Below are 24149 nucleotides of genomic sequence, written 5' to 3'. Positions count from 1 at the left end.
GATGCTAAAAGACTAATAATTCACAATGTTGATTTCTAATCACATAAACTTGTTCCACTATGAGCAGCCATTATACAAATCCATCCCACTGTCACTTCCCTCTAATGTAAATAGCTGTTTGTAATAAATACCATTTTTAAAAAATCAGTTCAGGAACAGAAATACTTTGTGGAAAGCTACAGTTATTCAGGGATTTGCAGGATGGGGAGGGCAGGCACGGTGCTGCTGCCTGCAGGGTTCTCAGTGTGCTCAGGGAAGGGAGGGGGTGATGACACACAGCCCAATTCAGCAGGGAAACCTCATCATTATGTTCCAGGAGCAGCTCTCCCAGGGCAGATGATGGACTCACTTTGGCAGCACTAATGACTGTGGCAGTGTAAGACTGAATGTTGTCTCCACAGGCTCCACCACGGGACTGATGGCATCGGATCAGCTACGAGAAGAAAGACAGCAACCAAGTCACTACTATTAAACTACACAAAGCCATAACCCATTACCAGAGCTCTTATTTATCATGTACAGTGGTGTGTTTTTTCCTACAAATAGCAAAAAGCCCTGCTGAGACACTTAACCCCTTTTTATAATCTTCTGGGTGCCACCCAGACTGTCGCGTCCCCCGCTCCAGTTTTCAATTACCAGATGAGCACTCACTAAGAATTCATAAACTTTGAAATGGTGGGATTTCTGGTCTGGCAGCAATACCACAAATAAATTTAAATAAATATAATCAAAAGCTTTAGCCATGTATATGTAACATTAAATATCAGCCATTCTAAGAATCTGAGTGTGGCTTTCTCCTCCTTTTTATGACGAGCAAGCAAAGAAATGACAAAGGAAAAGAGTTGTTTGAAACTTTGCATTTAATAGATTGAAGGAATGTACATGGGGTTTGCTTTTTATTGCCTTCTTTCAAAATCAATCAATTAAAACAAGACTCTTGTACCTGCCATCACTATACAAAAGTAGGTTTTGCCCTTGAACCCTAACAATAGAATCTGTGCTTCTATGCAAAATTAGAAAAAATATAGATGTTTGTTCTTTGCACACAGAATATGTTGCCTGTTTAACTATTTGAGCTAAAGAAAATTAAAAATTACTGTAAGAAGTATTTTTCTAAAGGCTTTTCTGTCCTGCTTATATTTAAATATCTAAATAAAAACACCTAAACTAGGGAAAGCCCACAGTGAATTTACCTGGGAACACACAAACCATTTAAATTCCCTTTACAACTCTTTTGTGATATTTTGTGATACAACTCTTTGCTGATATTTTGGCAGCAATACTTTTTAAATCCCATGCTGACCAGGGTTAAGGTTTCCAGCATCAGCAAGGTGTGGCACTAAAGGCAAGGCAGGCCTGGATTTGGGATTAAATCAGCTGTGCTGGAGGAGGTAACAGCAAATATATTTCTAAAATCTGCTCCTGATAATTTCTGGCTCAGCTCTAGAAACAGCTTCTCCAGTCACAGGTGGAAGGGAGAAAAAACATCTGCTTTGAAATAAAAATAAGGCACTAGGAGCTGAATTTAGGCTTCACTTCAGGCTTTAAATACACAACCACTTCTCTGGGTGAAAGCAATCATCATTTCTTTACTTGGGAATCTATTTTCTTTGTCTCTAGAAAAAAGAAAAAGTCTTTAAAATTTTTCTGTTTTTTTCCTGGAGCTTAACTTTTACGAAGATGTTCAAAAGTGGCCAATTTAATGCTATTTTCTAACCTACAGAGTGCATTGCTGTGGTGACTCAGACAAACCCAGGCTCTGTCCAGACTCAGTTCCCCCAAACAGAATTTAGGAAGTGGTTTTTTTGCCTTCAGAAGTGTCTGTAATTAAATGTTTTAAACTTTTAAAGCACAAAATGGGTTAATTATTGAGACACCTCACTGAAAACACGTTGATGGCTGTCTTCTCTGCCTTCCAAATTCCTTAAATTGAGCTTAAATCAAATATGTAAAGATCTAATATTTTAAAATACTTAGATCTGACATTTTAATACAACTCCTCTTACAGACTTTTTTTTTTTTGCACATACCTTTTTCCTGGGACCTTTTCTTTTCTTTTTCCCCCTATATATAGAAAATCTAGAAGTATTTTTTGATATCAAACCCCTCCTTACCTTATTTTCTGCATAAGCAAGCCAACGGCTTCCAAGAGCAATAGGATTCATGTTTGGCCCAGGACAAGGATAGCAGCCTGCAAAGTTTGAAAAGGAAACATTAAGAAATATCTTAATGACTTCTTCCAAAGAATTTTATTTATTGCCAAGAAAACAAAAAGTCTAAACAAAAGCCTTTCAGTTGCTAATAGCACTCAGTGGATGCTTGCATTTTTGTTCCTAGAGATAAGGCTGTGGTTAGATGAGCTATTTTGAACATTTAATTATGTGTAAATATTCATTTCTCCTTTTGTTTGCATTTTTAAAGCCATTTGGATACAAAAATGACATTCTGGGGTGAGGGAATATTGATGTTTGACTCGATTGGTTTTGTATCTTCATTTTAATTCATTTTATTTGACACCTTTCTGTTGGGGAACAGTTTGCTCACTTCAAGCCCTTCTAGATTTTTATTGTATGAAAGGATGTATTGTGCTCTTGGTTTTGTTTCTAATAATTCTATATACAAGCCCTCAGCCTTTCAAAATGCTTTTGGTTTTGATTTTAACAATTCTCTACACAAGCCCTCAGTCTCTCCACATTCTTTTGCACAAATTTAACTTTTCACAGTGGGAAAGTTCATAATTCCTTTAAAATTGGTGGCAATGTTTCCACTGTTCACCTGCTTTCCATTACCTTTATATTATCATTAAAAATAGATTTATACATATGGATAAAAATGAGCATAGAAAAGAGAATTAGTCCTGAGGGTTAAAACATGAAAATACCTGTAAGAGAAAATAGCTGTGAATGAAAACATGTAAAGGCTTAAAATTAATCAGGCCCATATTAAATGGCATTTCATATATAAAGTTTTTTAAATATGTATTTTTACAAAAGGTTGTAAGTAAAATAAATTTTTTATAAATAAAATAAATAATTTGTATTTAAAAATACACATTTTACATGAAGAAATGAGGAGGAAAGAAAGGGAGAAGGAGGAGGCTATCAAGCAAATAGTTAATCTCAGTTTTCACCAGTTCTTAGGCTAATACAGTCAATTTAGCAATTTAAATTCTCTCACTGATTAGCAAAGAAACAAAATATTGAAGACCTTAGAGACATGTGTGTCTGATTTAAAGGAGCCCTGGGCAGCTGCTCCTGTATCCTGGTAAAGGAGCACAGGCAAAAGTGTTTCAGAACACAAACACAACTTTTATCAGTGTATTGCTTAAAATCCTAAAGAAATATATAAAATCCTTAAAAAAAATATATAAAAGCCAAACCCAGCCACGGCCAGCTCAGTTTTGTATTTTTTATTTTCTAAATCTCTCATGAGAGACTCTGACACTGCTTTGCACCCCCAGCAAGGAAAATCTCTGGGAATATCCAGGTTTTTTCCAGCAGCCTCCAAAACATTTCCAGAGGGCAGCAGAAATGGTTTTATTTTGGACTGGTTTTATTTTGGAATGGGTTTACTCTGCCCACCTGCAGGGGTGAGGGGTGTGAGGGAGGTGCCAACACAACTCTGGAAGTTTCAAAAGGACGTTTGACAACACTTTGGATGCGTTTTTGGGCCCCACCGGGATAAACAACCCTGGGTTTCATTTTCCAGTATTGCAAAATTGCAAAGATCACAGTGAGCTGTTCCAAAGGTCAGAAAGCAAAGGAAGGAGAGAATGAATTGACCCAGTGAAACCATCCCAGGCAGAACCCAGCAGGGTTTGCTGAGTCCCTATCGCCGCCCTGATCTCAGGAAGGAAAACGAGTTCTGAAGAGATGATGCCACAATTGTTATTGCATTCCAGGAGTGCATAAAATGTGGGCAGCCAGAGCCTCTTAAGGAACAAAGCAAGCAAAAAAAAAAAGGTTGTAAATACAGGGCTGGGTTGTAAATACAAACGTGTTCTTCCGATGACATTACAGATCAGGAGCGCTGAGGTTTTAATGCCGAATTCTGCCTCGGCAGCTCTTATCTGGCTCAGGAAAGGAACTCAGGTCCCCCAAACCTTCCCTTTACCTTCCCTTTTATGTATAAAATACAGCATTAATAACCCTCGTCATGTAAATCTCTGCAGTGACTTTAGAACCAGTGACTTGTGTTTCCCAAATTCGTAACATCCCTGCAGGAGAAGGCTAAAGGAGACTCAACAATTCAACAACTCATAGCAAAAAAAATAAGAAAATAAGTCCTGCTTGGAAAAGGGAGCTGTTCTCAATTACTTCAGTGAACTGAAGTCATTGAAGAACTGCAAAAAGAATTCTCCAGATCCAAAATTGATCACTGAACAGAGGAGTGAGATAGAAAGGCTGGGACTGCTGTCCCAAACCCACTGCCCGTGGTTTGTCCCATGAACTGGGCTCAGTCAATCAGACTCCACACACAAATCAGCCATTTCTAAGAATAAACTCCACAAAGGTCAACAATTCAGTCAGTCCTAAACTCTTCTCTCCGATACGAAAAACAGCGTAAAAAAAAAGGAGCTATTTCCTCCCTTTCTTTTCTTTGCAAGTCTTTGCATTTTGGAAACTTGCAGCAGCACAAGGATAAACAAAGGGTTATACTTTATGGGAAGGAAAAGCAAATTGTTTTTCTGCTTTCCAAAAAAACAGCTGGAGTCAGCAGAACATCATCTAGGAGGCGAATGAAAAGACAGACACGGCGTGACCCATCGAGCTGGGCCATCCAATCCTCACCAGCCCCACTCTCTTAAAGATTAACTTCCATTCCTACCAGACTTCAAAACAACAGAGGAAAAAGCCATTCTAAGCAAGAACAGCAGCAACTTCAGGGTGTTTACAATAGGAATGAACATAATGAGAATGCAGAACTAACTGTCAAGAAGACCAAAGTTTCCAAGTTTTAATGACAGCATGGAGAGGTCATCCAAGAATGATCACTCAGGGAAAGTCCTTCCAAAAGTGCAGCAAACCAAGCAAGTACTCAAAAATATCTGATCTTAGAATCAGCTTAACTGGGCCTATCACTCACAAAAATACAGGTGAAAACCTACAGGGAACTGCTTCATAACTTTTGAGTACAGAGTTATCTTCTGCCTCTGTGCAGAGGAAATGAGTAACTTCAAAGCTGGGGAAAAAAAAGAAGAAAAATTGCATTTTGAATATCAGAAACAAAGTCCAAATTTTCCTGCTAATTTTATCAAGTTCCTACATCCAAAAATTCCAACTGGTGCTGATCTAAGGAACAGTGAGGAATAAGAAATGGGCTCCAGGATCCCTCTGAAAAGGGACTTGGCTAAGGAGACCTTCCCACTTCCAAGATGTAAATGTTATCTACAGCCTCATAGGTAAATTCTTTTCCTTTTTTTTTTTTTTTTTTTTTTTTTTTAGATTTAAAGGAACTATAGGAATTGAATATTCTCTCTAGAAATACCTGATGTTAACAGCCACAACTTGACTAAGCTAAGTCAGGGCTTATTTTCAGTTTGCAGAATTCCTTAGCCAGACAAAAATTTTATTTCTTTTTCAAATCTCACTAATACACACAGTAAAATGACATCTGATAAACTATTGCAAATTAATACATGAACTAATAAAGCTGAGGGAATGAAAAAGCCAAATCAGAATCACCTGACCTTGCTTTCCTTCAAACACAACCCATCATTTTTATCTTAAGACACTACTGGTTGATTTTTAATTTCACAGCACATTATAAGAACTTTATTCCCTACAACAATATTTATAGTCCAGGAAAAAAAAAAATCTGGTTTTGCTATTTTCCAGACTTTCATCCCCTCTATCTTGACTCTGTTTTTTGTTTTTAATGAAAACCATTTTAAGTTCTTTTCTGTCTTGTTTCAGTCTTTTTTCCCCTATCAGTTTAATAGAAAAACTTTCTTTTTCCATCATTTTCACTGCTGTTTCCCCCAATTCTCTCCAGTTTCCTTTACAGTGGTACAGACTCATCTTTTTAAATAACTGATTTAAATTTCCTGTTTCCTAGGGGGGAATTTTAATGGATATGTCACACCTTGTACCTGTGAGGAATCCATACCAGAGGAGACCAGTTTTATTTCAAGCTGTGGGGATGAGCAGTTATTAATACAAAAAGCCTTTTAGGATTTGTCTCTAATCCCAAAATAAGGCAGAAATGGCATCTTTGGGAACTGCCATGCAGGCAGAGATTCCCAGGCTCACCTCACTCCTAAGGAAACCTTCCTGATTTCTGGAGAAACAGGATTTTCTGTTCAGAGCCTGGTAGGTTCATTAAAGATGACATGTGTCAGCTGAAGTGTCCAGTGGTTTCAAACACACTTTTCTAAACAAATTCCAAAAGAAGTAACTCATTTCAACTGAAATTCTTTGCCTTTAATCATTCAAAGGACTTGCTGGATTATCACTTCAAAAATCAGTGAAGCAGGGCCATTGTGTATTTTTAAATAAACAGCTCCAAGAACCACTGAAGTGATGCTACTTCTCTAATAATCAATCTGTAATTCTTTGCTGGGTCTTACAAAACACAGAAATGGAATTACCAAACTCCATCCTTAAGTCCTGCAGTGCAGAGCAGCCAGAAAGCAGATCCATGACAGACAGCACAGAGAGGGAATATGCAATAAATAATGGGTAGGGTGATACTGTTGTAGCAAAAACGTTGTTTATTCCAAGGAAAACAAATCATATAAGTTGTTTTATCTAATAGTTTTTTTGTTTGGTTGTTTTGGTTTTTTGGTGTTTTTTAGCAGACCAATTTTTTTGTTGTTTATAAACTGTGTAAAGCAATATTGTTTATAAATTCCTCTGGGTTCCTTCTAGATGAAAGGCCCTGTGTAAATGTTATTACTCTCACACTGTCACATACTTTCCAAAACTCTTCCATTGTTCTTGTACTTCCTTCTGTTTAAATATCACCCATAAAATGCAGTAAAAGAGCAAAGGAGCAGGATGGACCCACTGAGAAATCAGTTTGTCACTCAGGGCTTTTTTTTCTTATTTATTATTACTGAATTACTATTATTATTATTATTATTACAGAGATCTCCTTCCCTGTCCATTCTACCAGGGCAGTTTGAAGCATCTGCACTTTGATGGTCCCACTGGGTCCCTTCCAACTCAGGAATTCCATAATTTTATGATTTTACTCCACAGGTCCAAGCACAATCCCAGAGCTTTTACTAAAAATATCAGTGGCCTTTCATGTTCATTAGGCCTGGCTGTTTAATTTAGCACCAATTTGATTGATTTCAGGGCAATGTTTAATCTCAGGTTTACTTTTTTTTTTTTTTTTCCAGACTTGGACAGTGACAAATAATAAAAGTTGCCACTGAGGTTGTTGTTTCTGTGCAGGACAATGTCAGATGGCTTTGTTTGCCCTTTAACATTAAAGATTTGGGTGCTTTAGATAAAAATAACTTATATAGAAACAAAGAGCACTTCCTGTTTTACATCTAATTTGTAAAACTGTCAGAGCCAGGAGATATGACAGACAGACATCTTGGGGACTGAAGCCTCTGTTGTGGCTTTATGCAGCTTTTTTGTTGTATTTACATTTTCCTGCAGTGGAGCAAAACCTCCTGCAAGCACCAAAGTCATTTGTTCCCAAAAATCCACCATGTTGCCCTAAAGACTTCTCCAAAAAGTATTTCAGCATTATCCTGGAGTGGTGAGACAGATTCCCACAGCCAGGAAAAAAACACTCCTATAAACAATGCTGTTAAATAAAAAAAAGCAAAATTAAATCAGCATTTCTCAGGGAAAAACACCATGAAGGGCTAGGTGCTCATACAGATGTGGGTGTGTAAAAATTAAAAGTGCTTCCAGCAACCCACAGGGACATACTTGGCTCTTCTTCACTGATCAAGAAAATCCTGTGACTCAGGAGCTCCCTCCCCACCTGCCCCCAGGACTTTCCATCTGAGCTGATCCCCCCCAGACAGAGGAATCCTGTCAATGATTATCCTGTGTGGGATAACCAGAAATGCCCACAGCTGAGAGGGAAACACACACAACTTCTTGAAGAATGTGACTCTTCAGGCATTAAACCTCTTCATAAGACACCCAGTGTTTTTACTTCAAAGTCAAGAGCTCAGACTGCTCCTGTGAGCCTGGCAGGGAAAGGAATTCCAACAGAAGTGTCCAAAAAAGCCTCCAAGATTTCCAGACCAGCCCTGTGACAAACTGAAACCACCAAATTATTCCTTGTGTGTGAATGTGAGAGCAAACAGCAATCCCAAATCCAAACTGCAGATCAGAGCATCCAACACCATTTGGTTTGGGGGTTTTATTTATTTGAAAAAGTGCAGGGAATTTAACATCCACTGACTGATTTTTGGCTTGTGGTGAGGAGAGCCTTTTGAGACTTTCTATACAATAAACTACTCTGGCTAAAATCTGCAAAATTACCTCTCAGGGCTCTGCAGAACAGCATCAATAGAAATGTGGTGCCAGCTAATGGCTGCAGTAAGTGTCTCCATCCCTGGGGAATCAGGGATGGAGAATATATCAATATGGGGAGTGGAAGGGCCAGGGAAGCTGAGCAGGCCCTTGTTATCAGACACAGGGATGATGCCACATGCATGATGTGATCTGGGAGCATCTTTACTCAGGGCCCAGGGGGTGGCCAGGATATTCTTTATGGAGAAGGAAAGTATCCATCAGGCCATATTCATAATCATCAGTGCTGCACTAAGTAAGCAGTTTTGGGGTGAGGAGCTCTGATGGAATAGAAATCAATGGAATTCAGCTTTTCTGCAGCTTTTGTTTAGAGCAAAGTAGAGGGAAAAAAGCCTGAGCATCACTTTGGTTTCTGACCCTTCAGTCACATGCAAAAGGCTCTGAAGGAAATCTGAAGTTAACCACAATAAAACTCTGAGCTATTTAAGAATCTCTTTAAAATCTTGACACTCACAACTAGTAAAGGAAACACATTCTTAACATAAACATCAAATGAATTTTTTTTTTTTTTTTTTTTTTTTTTTTAGTTTGGCCACATGAGCACCTAAAGCAGTGCAGGATGTGAAATTCCTGCTGGGCTTTCTCCTCCCCTTGGTGTCTTTTCTCAGGGAAAAGGAGCTGGCCCCAAGCACGAGGACAGCAGTGATGGATGGCACTGACTGCCATGAGACTGATGTTCTGCCTTCTCCTAGCAGACATTTAAAAATCAGAACACCCCACAGGGTAGATTAGGGGATATCCTGCTCATTTTTCTACAATAGTTACAGCATGTTTTCCCTCCACGTTTAAGCACCTGTCTTAAATTCCCTCTCCCAGCCTGGAGCACCTGCACACTGAGGTTTTGTTACAAAAGGCACAAATAAAAGGTGCTGGCTCCCTGCCATCCAAGCCAAATCAGCACATTTCCATGGGATCCCATGCAGGGGAAAACAAAGGTTGGTTCTATGTCAAATTTGCTCAGGAAAAATCAGGAAATGCAGAGTTAAAACATTCCAACAGCAGCATGAACTTGACCATCTATATCCTGAATATTTTATGGTATATTTATTGTAACAATATATTAAGCTACACATCCAACCACAAAAACAAAAACAGAAAGACAAAATATTCCTCATGTGCATGGCAGCTGCATTAGCATTTCTGAGGAACTTCAGAATTCCTGATGCTGCTTTTAATTGGCCATTCTGCATTTCATTCCTATATACAAATAATCAAAACAGATCAGAGCTTCTGCTTCATGTTTGTGCTGTCTCAGTGAGGTTCTAAGGCTCCCACAGCACTGATGATGGGGATGAAAGATGTGATTTCCACACCACCACTAAATCTTCTTGAAAAAAAAAAGATTTTATTTTCCCTAAAACTAACAGAAAACCCTTCAAAGAGTCAGTGCTCCTCAGTAATATCTCTGACCTCTGTGCCCTCCCTTCTGACCAAAACCAGCCAGAGAATCTTTCTCATGCTGCCAAATTCTCTGGGCAGGCAGTGACATCCTCACAGCAGAGGTGCACCAGCCTGGGCAGGACACAGGCTGCCCAACAATGCAAACAAAAAGGACTCTAAGACTTTTTCCTGAGCTTCCTTTGCAAGGATTTCTAATTTTTTCATTGATATTGGCACTGTCCTTTAATAATTTATTTTTTTTTAAAGGCACAGCCAAAGAAGGCAGCAGTGGCCAGTTGGCTGCCCCCCAGAAATCCCTGCAACAAACCAGGGAGTTCATTTCCATCCCATTTCAAACACAGCAGAGGAATTTAAGCCTTTAAAGACACACTCTCAGGTGGAGGAGATTTCAGCACAGACAAAAGCTCTGCTGCAGCCCCAACATGCCAGGGCACAGCACCTGCCTGGGAGCAGGATCCAGGGAATGGCTGAGATCCCAAAAACCCCAAAATCCAGGGACAAAACACAGCTCTGCCCACTCACACCACTCACAGCCACAGGGGGCTCCAGCTCTGGTGGTTGGGGCATCCAAAATGCCCCAAAAATTATTGTCCTCAATTCAACCAAAAGAAAGTTTCAGAAAATCTTGAGTTTCTCATATTAAAAAGCAGCACAGCTGGAGAAATACATCAGCATTAGTGACACTTTAGGAATTTTTGGTAAAAATAATTTGCTCAGTATCTCCTAAAGTTTTAATTTATCTTCTTTACATTCCACAGCTGTTCCACAAAACATACAGCAAATCAAAGTTTTGGTTAAGAATAGAGTATTCCTGTTCCTCAAAATTAACTTCAGGGCATTAATTTTAAAAAATAAATTGCAGTATCCTTAAAAAAAAAACAAACAACGAAATAAGCCCAAAAATTCTTAGAATACACATTTAACTGAGGGATTTTCTTTACTTTTGGTCTAAAATAAAGCAAAGCTTGTACCCTAACTTTTTTTGATTAAATAAAAGGGAGTGATGAATAGGACACAAAAAAGTCCTTTCCCATTTGGATCTTGTCACTGAATCCCAGCAGATTCTCACATCCATGGATAGGAAGAAACTGACACCTATTGGCAACTTTAATATTACTGCAGGAAGCTGCTTTCCCTCAAAATATGACAAGAAACAGCTTCTCCTGAGGAGATTTTTCTATAAATACAGAGATAATACAAAAAAATAATTTAAACTTTTCTAATTGTGACTGAAAATACATCCAGAAAACTGCAGACTCTTTTTAATAATAAAACTCTGACCTTTCCAAAGTAAATTATGAACAAGAAAAAGCCAAATGTGCCTAAGGAACAACCAAAAATGTACAGTGGGTAGATCACTGTTGATCTGGGTTTAATTGCTGCTGATGTGATAACCTGGAACTTCCACCTGAAGCAAAATGAACAAAGAATTGTTCAGCTACTGATGGAGGGCAGTGTGGGTGCCCTTAACAATTACTTACAGCAATAATAAATAGAGAAAAGAATTAAATATTCACAGAGTAGCATTTGGGTTTGGGTTGGGTTTTTTTTTAAGCAAGTTTTCCTGAAGCTCAAAATGATTCAGAGAGACCTGCTTTGAGGATTTAGAAGTAAAGAAACAAACAAACAAGAATGTGTTCTGTCCACCCCTGAGCCCAAAATTGCACGTACTGGTAACAAAGAATTTTTTGGTGAAGGTGCAGCTGTCGAAGGCGGCGATTTTCTCCTGCAGGACCACAACGAGGATCCTGAAAACACAGAAATGGAACATCCACTTCAGACTTTAAATGCATTGGTTTAAAGATTCAATATCTAAATGTAATTATTTCAAAAGCATCAATATAAACTCTGCAGTGATGAAGTGGCAGGTTAGCAATCCCTGGCAGTTATTGAGGGTTCTCTCTCCTCCCAGCCACTCCAGGAAGTGCAGGGTCTGATCCACAGCAGCACAGCACATTTGTGATAGAGCTCTTGCAGTCACAGCTCCATTAAAATGCAAGAATGGAGCTGCAGAGACCCTGAATTACTCTCACTGACTCAAACAACAATCAGCTAAACGTGAAATAATCCCATTGCCCACCTCAGTGCAAATTTATTAAAACATTTTGTTTACTAAAAGCAGTGGGGAGTGTGATACCAAGAACATCAGCACACAAATAGAGCTGAGAGAAGCAGAATTTGGGTCAATTAGCAAATTAAAGATGTATGTTTATGTGTTTGCCTGTACATCACAAATTTCTATTGTACAGGCCAAAAACCAGAGGGTAACCATGCAGGAAACACAGTGCCCCAAAAAACAGAGCCCAGAGATGCAAATGTGGAAGCAGAGCAGGATCTTGGAAGTTTCAGAACCAGGGAACACTTTCTCCCACACTGATGACTTCCCAAAATCAAGTTTTTAAAAGCTTGACATGAAAGAAGCACCTGGGAAACCAACACATAAAATCTACATTTAGCAATATGACATAATTAATCATCTGTTATCCCCTCATTAGGCAGACTGTGAGAAAATATTTTTTAATTAGCTGTCAATACAGAGCATTATTAAACATTACTTTAATAGTTTTAATTGTAAAGATACAACGTGGAAAAAAATGAATCACATCTCTGACTGACTAAAACACACACTTAATGCTCCATGTGATCATTGTGTGTTACAGCCTGGAACAGTCACCTTTAAAAAGGGGATGAATCACCTCAGTCTCAACTCATACCCTTGGGGAAAGGGTGATGATTATCTCCCAGCAGTGTGAAATCAGCCTTTAACTCTTTTTCCATATTTTTATCTGTTTTGCCACAGAACACTTCCTCTTATCCCGTGAGAGCTCAATACTTGTGAAGGACTACACTAAAATCAAAATATACACCATCCCCTCATGCCTGCTGATGTTTCCAGATACATAAAGAGTATAAAGTAGTTTTGGATGTATTAGTAATTTTAGTTAAATGACATCTTCAAATTGCTGAAACTTCAGGAGAGAAAAACCGAAGAAAATACATCAATTCTAACTTTTCCTATATTTCCTAAGATAAAGGAAACCAGTGAATAATGGGAAGGCTTTGACTGAGGTGGAAGTGTAATGTGTATTATTGAAACCTATGGATATTTGATGGGAATATTTCCCATCCTGGAGATTTTTGTTTTCTCCTCCTTGAAGACACTCTGTCTTTCCACAGAAATAAACCCCCCAGATGGATGATTCCAGAGGATTTCTTGATCTATTTATTTTTAGCAGTTTACACTTAGTTGCATAAGTTTGATGCACACTCACCTACTTCCCATCTGCAACAAAATCAGGAACAATACCCAAATCATTCTGGATTTTCCAATGATGTGTGCTGTTATTTACTGAAGGACCATCCATTCTGGCATGGCAATATGGATTTCCAAAGAAATGCAGTTATTTCTCCATGCAGGGCTCTGCCTTTACCCCAGGGGTTGGATTGCATCACTTCCCCAGGGCACCTGAGGCCAGGGTGACTCACAGCAGCAATGGGAGGGTGAAGGGAGCAGGAACTTCAGCAGGGCTTGGACCAAAGTCACCACTCCAAATTCTCCCAACAGGAGTGCCAAGGGATCAGCAGGATCCTCACACAAGGATCCTGGGATTTCTCTCCTGCTCTAAAAAGTTGGGGCAAACTACAAAGCAAACCACAAAACTCCACTTTTGTGTGTCTGGGAGAGATGGGGATTTTACATTAACTCAGCAAAACTTGATTCCATGGACACAGCAGCTGCTGTTCTGTTGGAACTCTGAGATCCCAGCCTCCTGAGCCATTTTCTCTCCATCCCAACCCTGAGATGCTGCTTTTTTATTTGACTCACTGCAACACTATTCCCTGCAAACCACAGAGTGCACACCAGGAATGTTTTGGATGTGCAGAGAGGCAAAATCTGACAGACCAACACCAAGAAGAGAGACATAAACTCCTTAGAGCTCTGTGCTGTTTAAACTCTCTGTGATCCCATTTCCCCAGCTGTAGGTGGATCATCAAGGATTGCAGTGATTCCTGCTCACCCTTTAGCACAACTGAAAGAAGCTTAAATGATTTTTTTGGTTTGAGCTTCTTAAACCAAAGCCATGGAGGGGGGGAGCACATGGATGTATTCTAACTGAAACACTCCTTGAGAAATGGAGAACCAGAGCTGTGCTTACAGAAGAGTAAAAAAGGGGAAATCAGGGAGGTCATACAGCAGAAATTGTATTTATTACAAAAATCTGGCATGCCCTAACACACAGGAATGCAGAGTGAGCACCCTTACCTTTTATTGCAGTGCAGGTCATAAATAGGAGTTTTGAACTGGATGGACTTGACCATCTCTCCTGTTCTCAGGGAATACAGATCCACACAGCAGTAGGGTGGGCTGGTGCTAAAAGGAATAAAATAAAAAAAAATAACAGAAATCAGGATATTTTAAAAACTGAGGTTTAATTCTTTGAGCCTCCTTATGTTGCTTAGCATGCTAAAGGAAAAGTCACAGAACCACAGAATTATTAAGGCTGGAAAAGACCTCCAAGAACATCAAGTCCTGGACCCAGAATTCCAGCAATCCCAGCAGAATCCTGGAGAACAAAGGGTCAAGAGAAACCTTCTGCATTAAAAAGGAAAACTGAATTATGATCTCCACGATGGCCATCAACCTGTATTGTGCAGTATTATCAAGCACTTGGTTCCTTTTACCACCAGCAAGATTTTGATAGTTTTAAACCACATCCTAGTAAAAATTACTCCTCAGAGCAACCTCTCCTACAGGGAGGACTTTCCCCAGAGCAGCAGCTGAGCTCCTGACCTGGGCTGATGGAGACACCTCAGCCAGAATTTACATTACATCCCTGATGGACTTTTGTTTGAACCACACAGATCTTTTCAACTGCTTCGTGTCACTTTTATCATTTTCATATAAATAAAAGCTTTAAGGCCATTTCTTAATAAAAAGGCTGAGTGGGAAAAGTGCTGAGTGTTGGATAGGGCTGAGGAAGGCAGTGGTGGAAACCCTTTTAGGGGCTGAGCAGAGGCTTTGATGTGGCAGCTCTGCTCCACAACACCTTTCTCCCCCTCCAAGAACACATTAAAACCTTGGCTATTTCTAGGTCAAGGAATATGAAGGAGCACAAATTGCCAGCTGTGCAAACATCTCCTGAGCATTGCTAAAAGAGGGTGTTCCCCCCTGCCCAGATCTGTTTTATTTTACAGAGTTTCACACAATTCCTGCCCCAGCACTCACTTGTCTCTGGGATCTGCTCAAGCTGCTCAAGAATTTTCTGGAAAGCTGGAGGACAAATGCCAACTGTTTACCCCCAGTGCCTCAAGACAATAATATTATTTATACATTAATGTATAATGTACAGTAATGTATAATGTACAGTAATGTATAATATACAGTAAATGCACAGCGAGACAACTGTCAGAAAAATAATAGGAAAAAAATAATTTTTGACATTTTGCCCATTTAAATTTTTCCCAAAATATACATTTTTCTAGGCTAATAACTAGAGGGTGCAATTTATTACTTCAAGCACTTCAAAGGCTCTTCAAAAACACCTTTAAACCAGTAAAACTCGAGTCAGTTCCTTCACATTAAAGTTCATTGCTGCTCAAAAACACAGAAAGCCACTGCAAGATGTATGGACAAGCTTTTTAAAATTAACTAATTTATTACCTCTAGCAAATTATAATATTGATAGAAGGGGAATTTCAGAACAGGAATCTCCAAAGTAGATATAGCTAAAATGATATCAACACACTTAATAGTGATACAATTTCCACATCAGCGTGTTTTGAACAATTTTTCCAATTTATGGGTAATAATTCTGTCATTCAAATGCATAATTATTATTATGTTATCTTGGCTGATCATGGTAACACCATTCTACCAATGCTTTTGCCAACCACACTGGGTAAAACCTTGTGCCAATACCCAAGGAATATCATGGAATCACAGAATTCCAGACTGGGCTGGGTGGGAAGGGATTTTAAAGCTCATCCAGTTCACAGGGACACCTTCCACTATCCCAGGTTGCTCCAAGCCTTGTCTCCTGGCCTGGAGTATTTTATATGTGTAGGTCAGAAATAATCTGAAATTCTGCCACAAATAAAAATCTTGTGAATTAATCCCATAGATTATCAACAAATATTCATTATGTATCCTGTTCAAACAGCTTCAGAGAGATAACAACTTCTTTAAAGGTAATGGCCACAAATCCCCAACAGCTTTAAAAAGTGGCAATAATAGATGTCTAACCACACCCAGGCCTTTGCATTTTGTTCTGTTTGAGAGGGGAAGCAGCAGATGCCTCGTCCAGCTGGCACTGGGTGACATCTGTGCTGTGCCCACGACAGCAGCACCTCCTCCCTGGCCATGGGTCCCACCATGGCAGAAAACTCTGTGCAAAATGTTTGCACAGAGACAAACACAGCACTCAAAACACTCGGGTGTTTTTAATGGAAAAAAAAAAAATTTAAAAGGAGGGAATCAACATGAGGTCGATTTTTCTGTGCCTTGAAGGTTTTGCTGTCAAGGGTTGGTTTTCCTCCTCTCTGCCACAAATGAACATCCCACTCAAAGAGAGATGGACATCAGAGACAGGTTGGTCTCATGAGTCTAGAAAGGAAAAAAAAAGAGCTTGGAGGTGCAAAACTGAAATAAAACTTTTGCTGGGAAAGCAGCCCTGTATGTAAAATTCTTTACATGGCCTTCAATAAAATAATGTTTGGCCAATATCACTGCAATTTATACCAACTTCACAAAGTTTTTTTAAAGCCCAGCCTAAAGCACAAACTTATTTTTAGTAATTATTTCTGGTGCCTTTAAGAGGAGACAAAAATATTAAAACTTACACTGAAATCCTATTAAAAGTATCCAATAGTTAACATAATCTCTTACTAGGCACAGCTTTAACAACCCGTAGGATTTAAAAAAAATAGAATTTGCTGTAAATAAGTTGCTAAGAGCCTGAAATGGAATATAATTTCCAAACTTGTAGAGATAACAGGCAAGAGAAAAGTGACAGCAGCTCCAAGGAACTGGCTGTTCAAGGTACAACCAAAGGATCTGCACAGCAAAATAATCCATAAAGTTGTTGTTTTGGTTTTTTTTTTAATTACTAGTCTATAAAGCATCAAATCTACCAATAAGTTGCTGGGGAAAAGGCTATTTCCATGTGGGAATGAGGAGGATGCTGACAGTGACCCAAGTTTTTAATCTGCAGGGGTGGTTACAGTTCTCCTGTTCCACCTCTCTGGTGCTTCACAGAAGGGGAAAGGAGCAAAACAAAACCAGAGCACAGAGTTAATTAATTGAATATTGGAAAAATTCCTGCCTGAACCTTTACACTGGAAAGTTGAAGCACAAGATTTGATTATGATCTTTGTAGCAATATTATGAACATGGTGAGACCACAAAGGCAATTCTGTTCTCCTCAAGGGCCCTGAAGAAGGTTTGCTCAGATTAACAGATTTCAATTCTGGAAGGATCATCTTCTCTTTCCAGGCCATGTACAAAATGTCCCAGAAGCTCAAAGAAATGATTTTTTACCAAGCAACCTAATCTTGTCTTAAAAGACTTTGACCAACAATGAGTCCTCTATTTTTATGGTGAGTGGTTCCAACATTTTGATCCTTTTATTTTTATGAAATGATTTCTTAGTGCCTGACAGAATTGGTACATATTCTGCTTTTTGGCTTCTGTGTCTCTGTCAAGGACACAAAAAGGCTCATTCCCTTCAGGTATCTTTTGTCAGTAATCACCCAGAGCACTCCAGGCACCAAGAAAGTGAAAAAAAACTTTAAAGTCTTAAGTTAGGTTTGTTTTCCAGGCCTAGCACTAAACTCCTCTAAGCTCTCTTCAGCAGGGCAATTCTCCCCTTCTCTCTTAGGGATACACATCAGAATGAAAACTTAAAAAATAATAATAAATTCAATTCTTTCTAAACACCACTGCAGAAAGAGCTTTTATTAGGACTTTGATCATCTAAATGCTCTCTGCATCCCATCTTTTCACAATAAAAACTTGAAAACTCCACTCTGTAAATAATTTTCTAAATCATGGTACTTAACAGATTCATTCAAAAATCAGGAAAAGTAGCACAAAATTTCTCAGAAAGTGACACTTCCACCAAAATGTGTGTGCAGCACTGAATTACAAAGCAGCAGAGACATTTTAAGTGCACCACAAATTGCAAAAAGCATGGAAACACTTATTCCTAAATAAGAAAAACCTGTACCAACCTTAGACACATGTTACTAAATCTAATCCTTTAAATACAAGGGAGGGAGTTATTTGATACAGCACTAAAATAGTTGTGTTAAACACCAGGAGATACAAACTTCACTGTTGCATCTTCATCAAATATTTTGATCAAGTCTATCAGCCCAGGAAAAAAAAATTCACCTTTATCCTTGCAGTTCACCATCTTCACTGAAAATATTTTTATTTTTTGCCTGTGACACAAGAAATCACCAACTCTGCAGAAATCATTTGGTAACAGGTAAAATGAGTCAGGTTTCAGGCTCAGGAATCTACCTTTTTTTTATCATAATGAGTAATTGGTTTCTGTCTCCTGAATAATTCTGGCCATGGTCTGTGAGAGAACCTGAGGCTGCACAGGGACTTTTCCAGCTGAGAACTTTCAACAACCATTAATCCTCTGCTGGTCCATGATACCAAAAACTCCTTCATTGCCCATCTGCAGCTGAGGTGCCAGACATCAACTGGAGGGGGAAAATTTAACACTGGTTTGTGCAAATATTGATTATTCCAACATTCTGATCCTTTTGTTTTTATGAAATGACTTCCTAGAGCCTGACAGAATTGGTACACATTTTGGCTTCTGTGTTTCTGTCAAAGACACAAAAAGGCTTATTGCCTCCAGATATCTTTTGTCAGTAATCACCCAGAGCAATCCAGATACTACAAGAGAAAAGCAGAAGTGGAATCCTTAAAAATATCAGAATACTTAAAAATCCTTAAAAACACCAGAATAGCAACCTCCAAATTCCTTGTTTTGGCAGCTTTTCCCACATCCAGCAGCACAATACATGCTGTGCTCTCTGCTATGCCCCCCTCTCATCATCAGAAGATTCTCTGTAGGTTTGGGGGGTTTTATTTGGTTTATTTTTACATTTTGGGATGCACAAAGCTGAGCAGGAGCTCGGTGTCCCAGCATGTGGCACTCCTGCTGCTGGAGTGTCAGACAAGCTGCCTCCTCAGCTGTGGCCTGTGCAGGGACTGAGTGTGACACAATTTCCACTTCACTGAGACGTGCCACATGTCCCCACACAGAGCTGTCCCATCACATTTCCACTCACTTAATAGGGGAAGATCAGCAGCATCCCCCAGATCTGTCTGTCTGCTTGACCCTGCCCATCACTGAGGGGAAAGCACTTGAAGAGCAGGATCATTTTTTCTGGTATATTCTGGACTAGATTTTCCTTGTGTGTAGCTAAAAACACAATTTATGGACCTGCACTGGCTGTTTTTGATCACACTATGAGTGTGCATGAAACTGGAGACATTTCTGTAAATCTTCATGAACATGGGTAAAGATTAAGTTCTGACAGAATACAACTGCATTTATTATACCTCTATCAACAACTAATATTTTTGTGATCAGCTGATTAAGCCACAATCTGATGTGTTTCCCACAAAAAATACAAAATTAAAGAGTTGTCTTGCCCTTCCTGCAGTCAAATGAAGCAGAACTCACCACTGAAATAGATGCACATAATTTGTATTGCAGTAAGAGCCACAAGATTATCCAGGATGGACCAAAATCAAAAATGTAGCAATTTTTTGCACATTGAGAGACAGCCACATGTCACAGCTTAAGAGGAAAAGATCAAATTTCTGGGAGCACAACTCTGAGGGCAAACTGATGCTGAAACACCTCAGCTCCAGCCAAATTTCCCCAAGCACACATAGAACCCAAACTGAGCATTTGTGGAGTCACTTACAGCCTCAGCTAGACCCAGATTTTTACAAGTGCCAGCATTTCTAACACTCCATAGCAATATCAGAGCTTTTTTCTTTATTCTGAGGCATTTTACAGACAGTAGCTTTGGTTTATGGTGTACCAGGAGACAGCACAGATGGCAGCTGACTATTTAAGCATATACACAATTATATATATATATATACAATATATATATATATTATACACAATTATTGCTACACAATACACAATGATTGTGCATATTTAAGGCTCTTTCCTCTGCAACCTGTGTGCATTAGAAGCCTCAACATCCAACAACCAGCACTGGAAAACCTTTACCTGCTACAACCACTGCAAAGCACCAAATATTTCATCCTGTTGGTTCTTGTAACCCATTTCTTTAGATTCCAGGTTGTTTTTTTTCCCCTTTCTGTGCTCTCCCCTGGTGACTCATGAGCCTCACAGGCACCTTCTCCCCTCTGCTGCCATCAGCACCAACAAAGGGCAGTTAAGCCAGCGGCTCCGGCTCGCCCTGCCAGAGCCTCAGAGCCACTCTGGGCTCCAGCACTAAGCACAGAGCCCTGCACCAACCTGTCCAAACCCAAATTCTTCTGCCCTCGGTGTCATTAATGCTGTAAGAAACCAGAGGGGTTGTGCAACACTTCATCACCTGGGTATTAAGCAGCCTCTGCCTGCAGTTGTGTGATGGAGATCATTTGGAGATGTCTGTCAGCTGCACAGGACTCTGCTAAATCTTCACTGCTCATATGCCACTTTATGGCTCAAATTACAATTTTTGAGGAGCTTGAAAACAATCCTGTTTCCAAGAAATAATTAGAGGGTTTTAGAGTGTGTGTGACTGAAGCAGAGCAGGAATGAGCTCAGATCTTATGGTTAAAGCACTTGAAAAGTGCTCTGAGCAGCAAAGCTGCTCCCAGGTTCTGGTCACATCAGGTAGGCCAGAATTTTCCCAAGTGCCCATTAATTACATGTTCTTAGGTATTTCTTACTTTGTTTTATGACTTCAATCACAATCCATGTTCTACAGGCCTGCAGAGTTCTCACCATAGCTGAACCCACCAAAAGGGTTGAAATGATGCAGTATTACCCGAAAATAATTATTTGTGGAGCCCCACGTGCAGCAGAAGGAATATTCTGCTTTTCCTTAAATTAGTATTAAAGTTAAAATTTTTCATAAATTGCTTAATATCAAAAACAACTTGAGTTTATTTTATATCCTTTTTGACAATGATGCAGCCACCTCCTCTACTGGAGCACTCTTCAGTAAATTTGGAGGAATTTCCAAGATGAAGGTGGCTGATATTCCCAGGAGGAATTGCAATTGCTAAGGAAAGGCACACAGGAACACAGCATTCTCCCCAGAGAGTCACCCAACACAGCTGATGCTGAAATGGGAGATGCAGCTGTTCAAACTGTGCAGGCAAAACTGATTAAAACATTGGTTTATTTTATTACTGCCTCACTGTAAAATATTATCATTAAAATGCTTTATTAATTTGAATCACCAATAATTTTAAATATAAGTTTGTGAGCAACCATCCAGAAATGTGTGAGGGGATATTCTAATGTATTACTTAGTCAGAATTAAAAGAAGGAAGGCATTAAGCAAGACAATTTTTAAGCACATGCCTTACAGCTTTTTCACAAAGCAGGAGCCTTCTAAGTCTCTATTTTGAATTAATGAAGAAGTATTTACTGAGTTATTAACTGAAATTTGAAAATTTACAATTTAAAGATATTAAGATACATTCATTCTGTTAAAAAAATACAGAACTAAAGAAAAATAATAATGAAATCAGATCTTAAGAATTGCATTTTAATTTTTTTTCTCTACTTTGGAGATTTAAAAGGAGCTCATCCATATATGAATGGTTGAACTCAGCAAACTCCTATGACATTTTCTCTGTATATTAAATATTTTTGAAGGAAAGGAAGGGAAGAGGGCCCATAGTAAGGGAGAAAATGGCATTTAGTACCAGATGCAAAGCTCAAACACTGTCAGGTTGTAGGGAATTACTGGAGTGGCAGCAGCTGAGTAACAACACAGAAACAAGGCCTGGAAGTTGAAGCAGTTTGCAATCAGCTGCTGCAACTCTGAGCAAGAAGTGACAGCACTTGTTTAGGAAAAAACAGATTCAAGAGCATCCTCTGTGAGCCCACTGGGACCTGATGGCTTTAAGTGTCCTCAGGAAAGAGAGCAATTTCAATCACCCTGAAATTTCAACTTCCCAGTGTCCTTTAAACCCTCCCTACAGTACAGAGCACAGGAATAACCCTAAAAGAAATACAGAATAAAAGGAATAACCCTATAAGAAAAGCAAATCTAATCCTCAGCTGCTCTCCGGGTCCCGTTGATTTATGGCAGCTCTTTCTCAGACAGACAAAAACACACAGATGCAAACAATTACTCTATTTTTGTAGGCAACAAGTGAGGTGGGTGGTAACTGAGAAATTTTGAAAAATCCTGTCACAATATTCAGTTTTTTTTCTGAATAACCCTGAGCACACAACAAACGCTCGCCACATCAGAGGCTTGCCAGGGCCTGAAGGGCCACTTTGATTCCAGACCGCTGCAGGCATTAGTGGGGACGTAATTAGGGTAAAAAGTTCAACCACAGCTCCATGTCTAGAGTGCTGCCAGAAAGAAATTTCCTCTCATTCACTGGTTTCTACTGTACCCTCTCTGAGAAACATATTGAAAACACATTTATCTTTGTAGAGTTTGTTCCTCTTCTAATTAACTTTATAGCGTTTACAGTATTGAATAATTTAAAGTGGAATTTCAAGTGGCCCTGGAAGCAGCAGCCCTGCCTGTAATGGTGCTGTGCATTATCTTTTCCCTGTGGTGCTTCTTTTGACAAGTTACTGGGGGTAGCTTTGTGCTCCAGCTGGTTTTATCTGGACTTCCTTCCCTCCATCCTTCCCATCCCTGCATCACTACACACAACGGGGTTGGAAGAGCAGTAAAACAAAACTGAGCCTCAGCTGAGCTCCACTCCATCCCAAGGATGCCTTGGAAAAGGTTTATCTTTTTACAGCTTCATAAATCAAAGCTTCAGAAGGTCAAAACTACCCATGGTTCTCACCAGCTGGTCAAGGTTTGACCCCAAATACTCATTTTCTCCCAGTTTTGATCCAAGATTAACAGTTTATTATAGTTCAAAGGTTATTTCTTGCTCTAGGTTCACTGAGACAAACATTTGGAGTATCAGAGGAACTCCAGAGCTTTCCTGCCTTTGGTATTTACACATGGAAACATCACCTTATTCCATTAAAGCTCCATCTCTTGGCATTGGAATCCATGAGAAAATTCACAGAATTACCAGCAAAATCACTTCAACATTACAAAAATGTACATTTTTATAATCACAGAATTAACATTACAAAAATGTTCATTATTATAACCACAGAATCAACTTACAAGAAATAATGCTGGGGTCTGAAGAGCTCTTTTTAAGATGGAGATTCTATCTTTAGCAGGTAACAACCTCATCCAGCATCACTAAAAGGAATTTAAACTACTTTATTCCTGCCTCTCTCAGGATCTTAAAAGCTGCCACACAACCTGCTAAGCTAAACTGAATTTTCCTAAAAGAAATCAGAGAGGGAAATGTTTTTCATCTGCTGGAAGGGAAGGAAGTCTTTGCAAGGCAGCTGACACCACACAGCTCTGCAGTTAATGAGGCTTTGCAGTTATGCAGCAGCACAAGAAATTTTGGGACTCAAATCCTCAAAAGAAACAGAAATGAGAGAGTTTTGCCCAACTTTAGAGGTCCTACTGTACTTTTTACAACAAAATAATTATATTAAATTTGCTCTCTAGGCTTGAGAGTCTTCACAAAATCTGAGTTTGCACAGTCCTCAATAAAAGCCCACAGATATTTCACAAACTTCACAAAATCAATTTCACAGTGCCCAATACAATTGAAAATCAGAAGCATCTGGCCCAGAGCATTTTTCTGTGTGATTTCAGAAAACAAACTGCACTATCCATTGGAGTGAGCACACCCAGTGCCCAGCCCATGGCAGGGCTGAGCCAGGTGAGCCCTCACATCCCCACTGCCTCTGCAAGGGCATTCCAGGAAAAATATTCCAGGGAGAGCTTCCCTGAGCAGTGTCAGAACTGGGAACAAAACCTTCATTCACCAGAGCTCCTTTCCTCCTCTTGGGTGACCTTGCAGGAGCTTTGCTGTTTGTGTCTGCTCATTTTGAAGCATTAACAGCTATGGACACTCAGAGTGGACACTGATTTTAGCACAACTCAGTGACTTTGCCAGACCCAGAGCTG

At 39.4% G+C, this 24149-nt stretch overlaps 1 protein-coding gene across 8 annotated transcripts in view; it reads right to left on the bottom strand.

Moving 5' to 3' along the window:
- The window catches only part of BCAS3 (BCAS3 microtubule associated cell migration factor), a 292590-nt gene that overhangs the window by 244538 nt on the left and 23903 nt on the right, over positions 1-24149 (bottom strand). For all 8 annotated transcript variants that reach the window (XR_008841832.1, XM_056506355.1, XM_056506359.1 and 5 more), the window contains exons 8-11: positions 14173-14280; positions 11580-11656; positions 2115-2191; positions 350-433 (exon numbers count right to left, since the gene is read on the bottom strand). Coding sequence is in view for 7 of the 8 variants with exons in the window: in XM_056506355.1 (XP_056362330.1) it covers positions 350-433; positions 2115-2191; positions 11580-11656; positions 14173-14280 (346 nt within the window). In the remaining variant the exon portion in view is untranslated. The remainder of the gene's footprint in view (positions 1-349; positions 434-2114; positions 2192-11579; positions 11657-14172; positions 14281-24149) is intronic.

This window comes from Oenanthe melanoleuca, chromosome 19 (assembly GCF_029582105.1).
Source record: "Oenanthe melanoleuca isolate GR-GAL-2019-014 chromosome 19, OMel1.0, whole genome shotgun sequence".
NCBI lineage: Eukaryota > Metazoa > Chordata > Aves > Passeriformes > Muscicapidae > Oenanthe > Oenanthe melanoleuca.
This window is presented reverse-complemented; position numbering and strand designations above follow the sequence as displayed.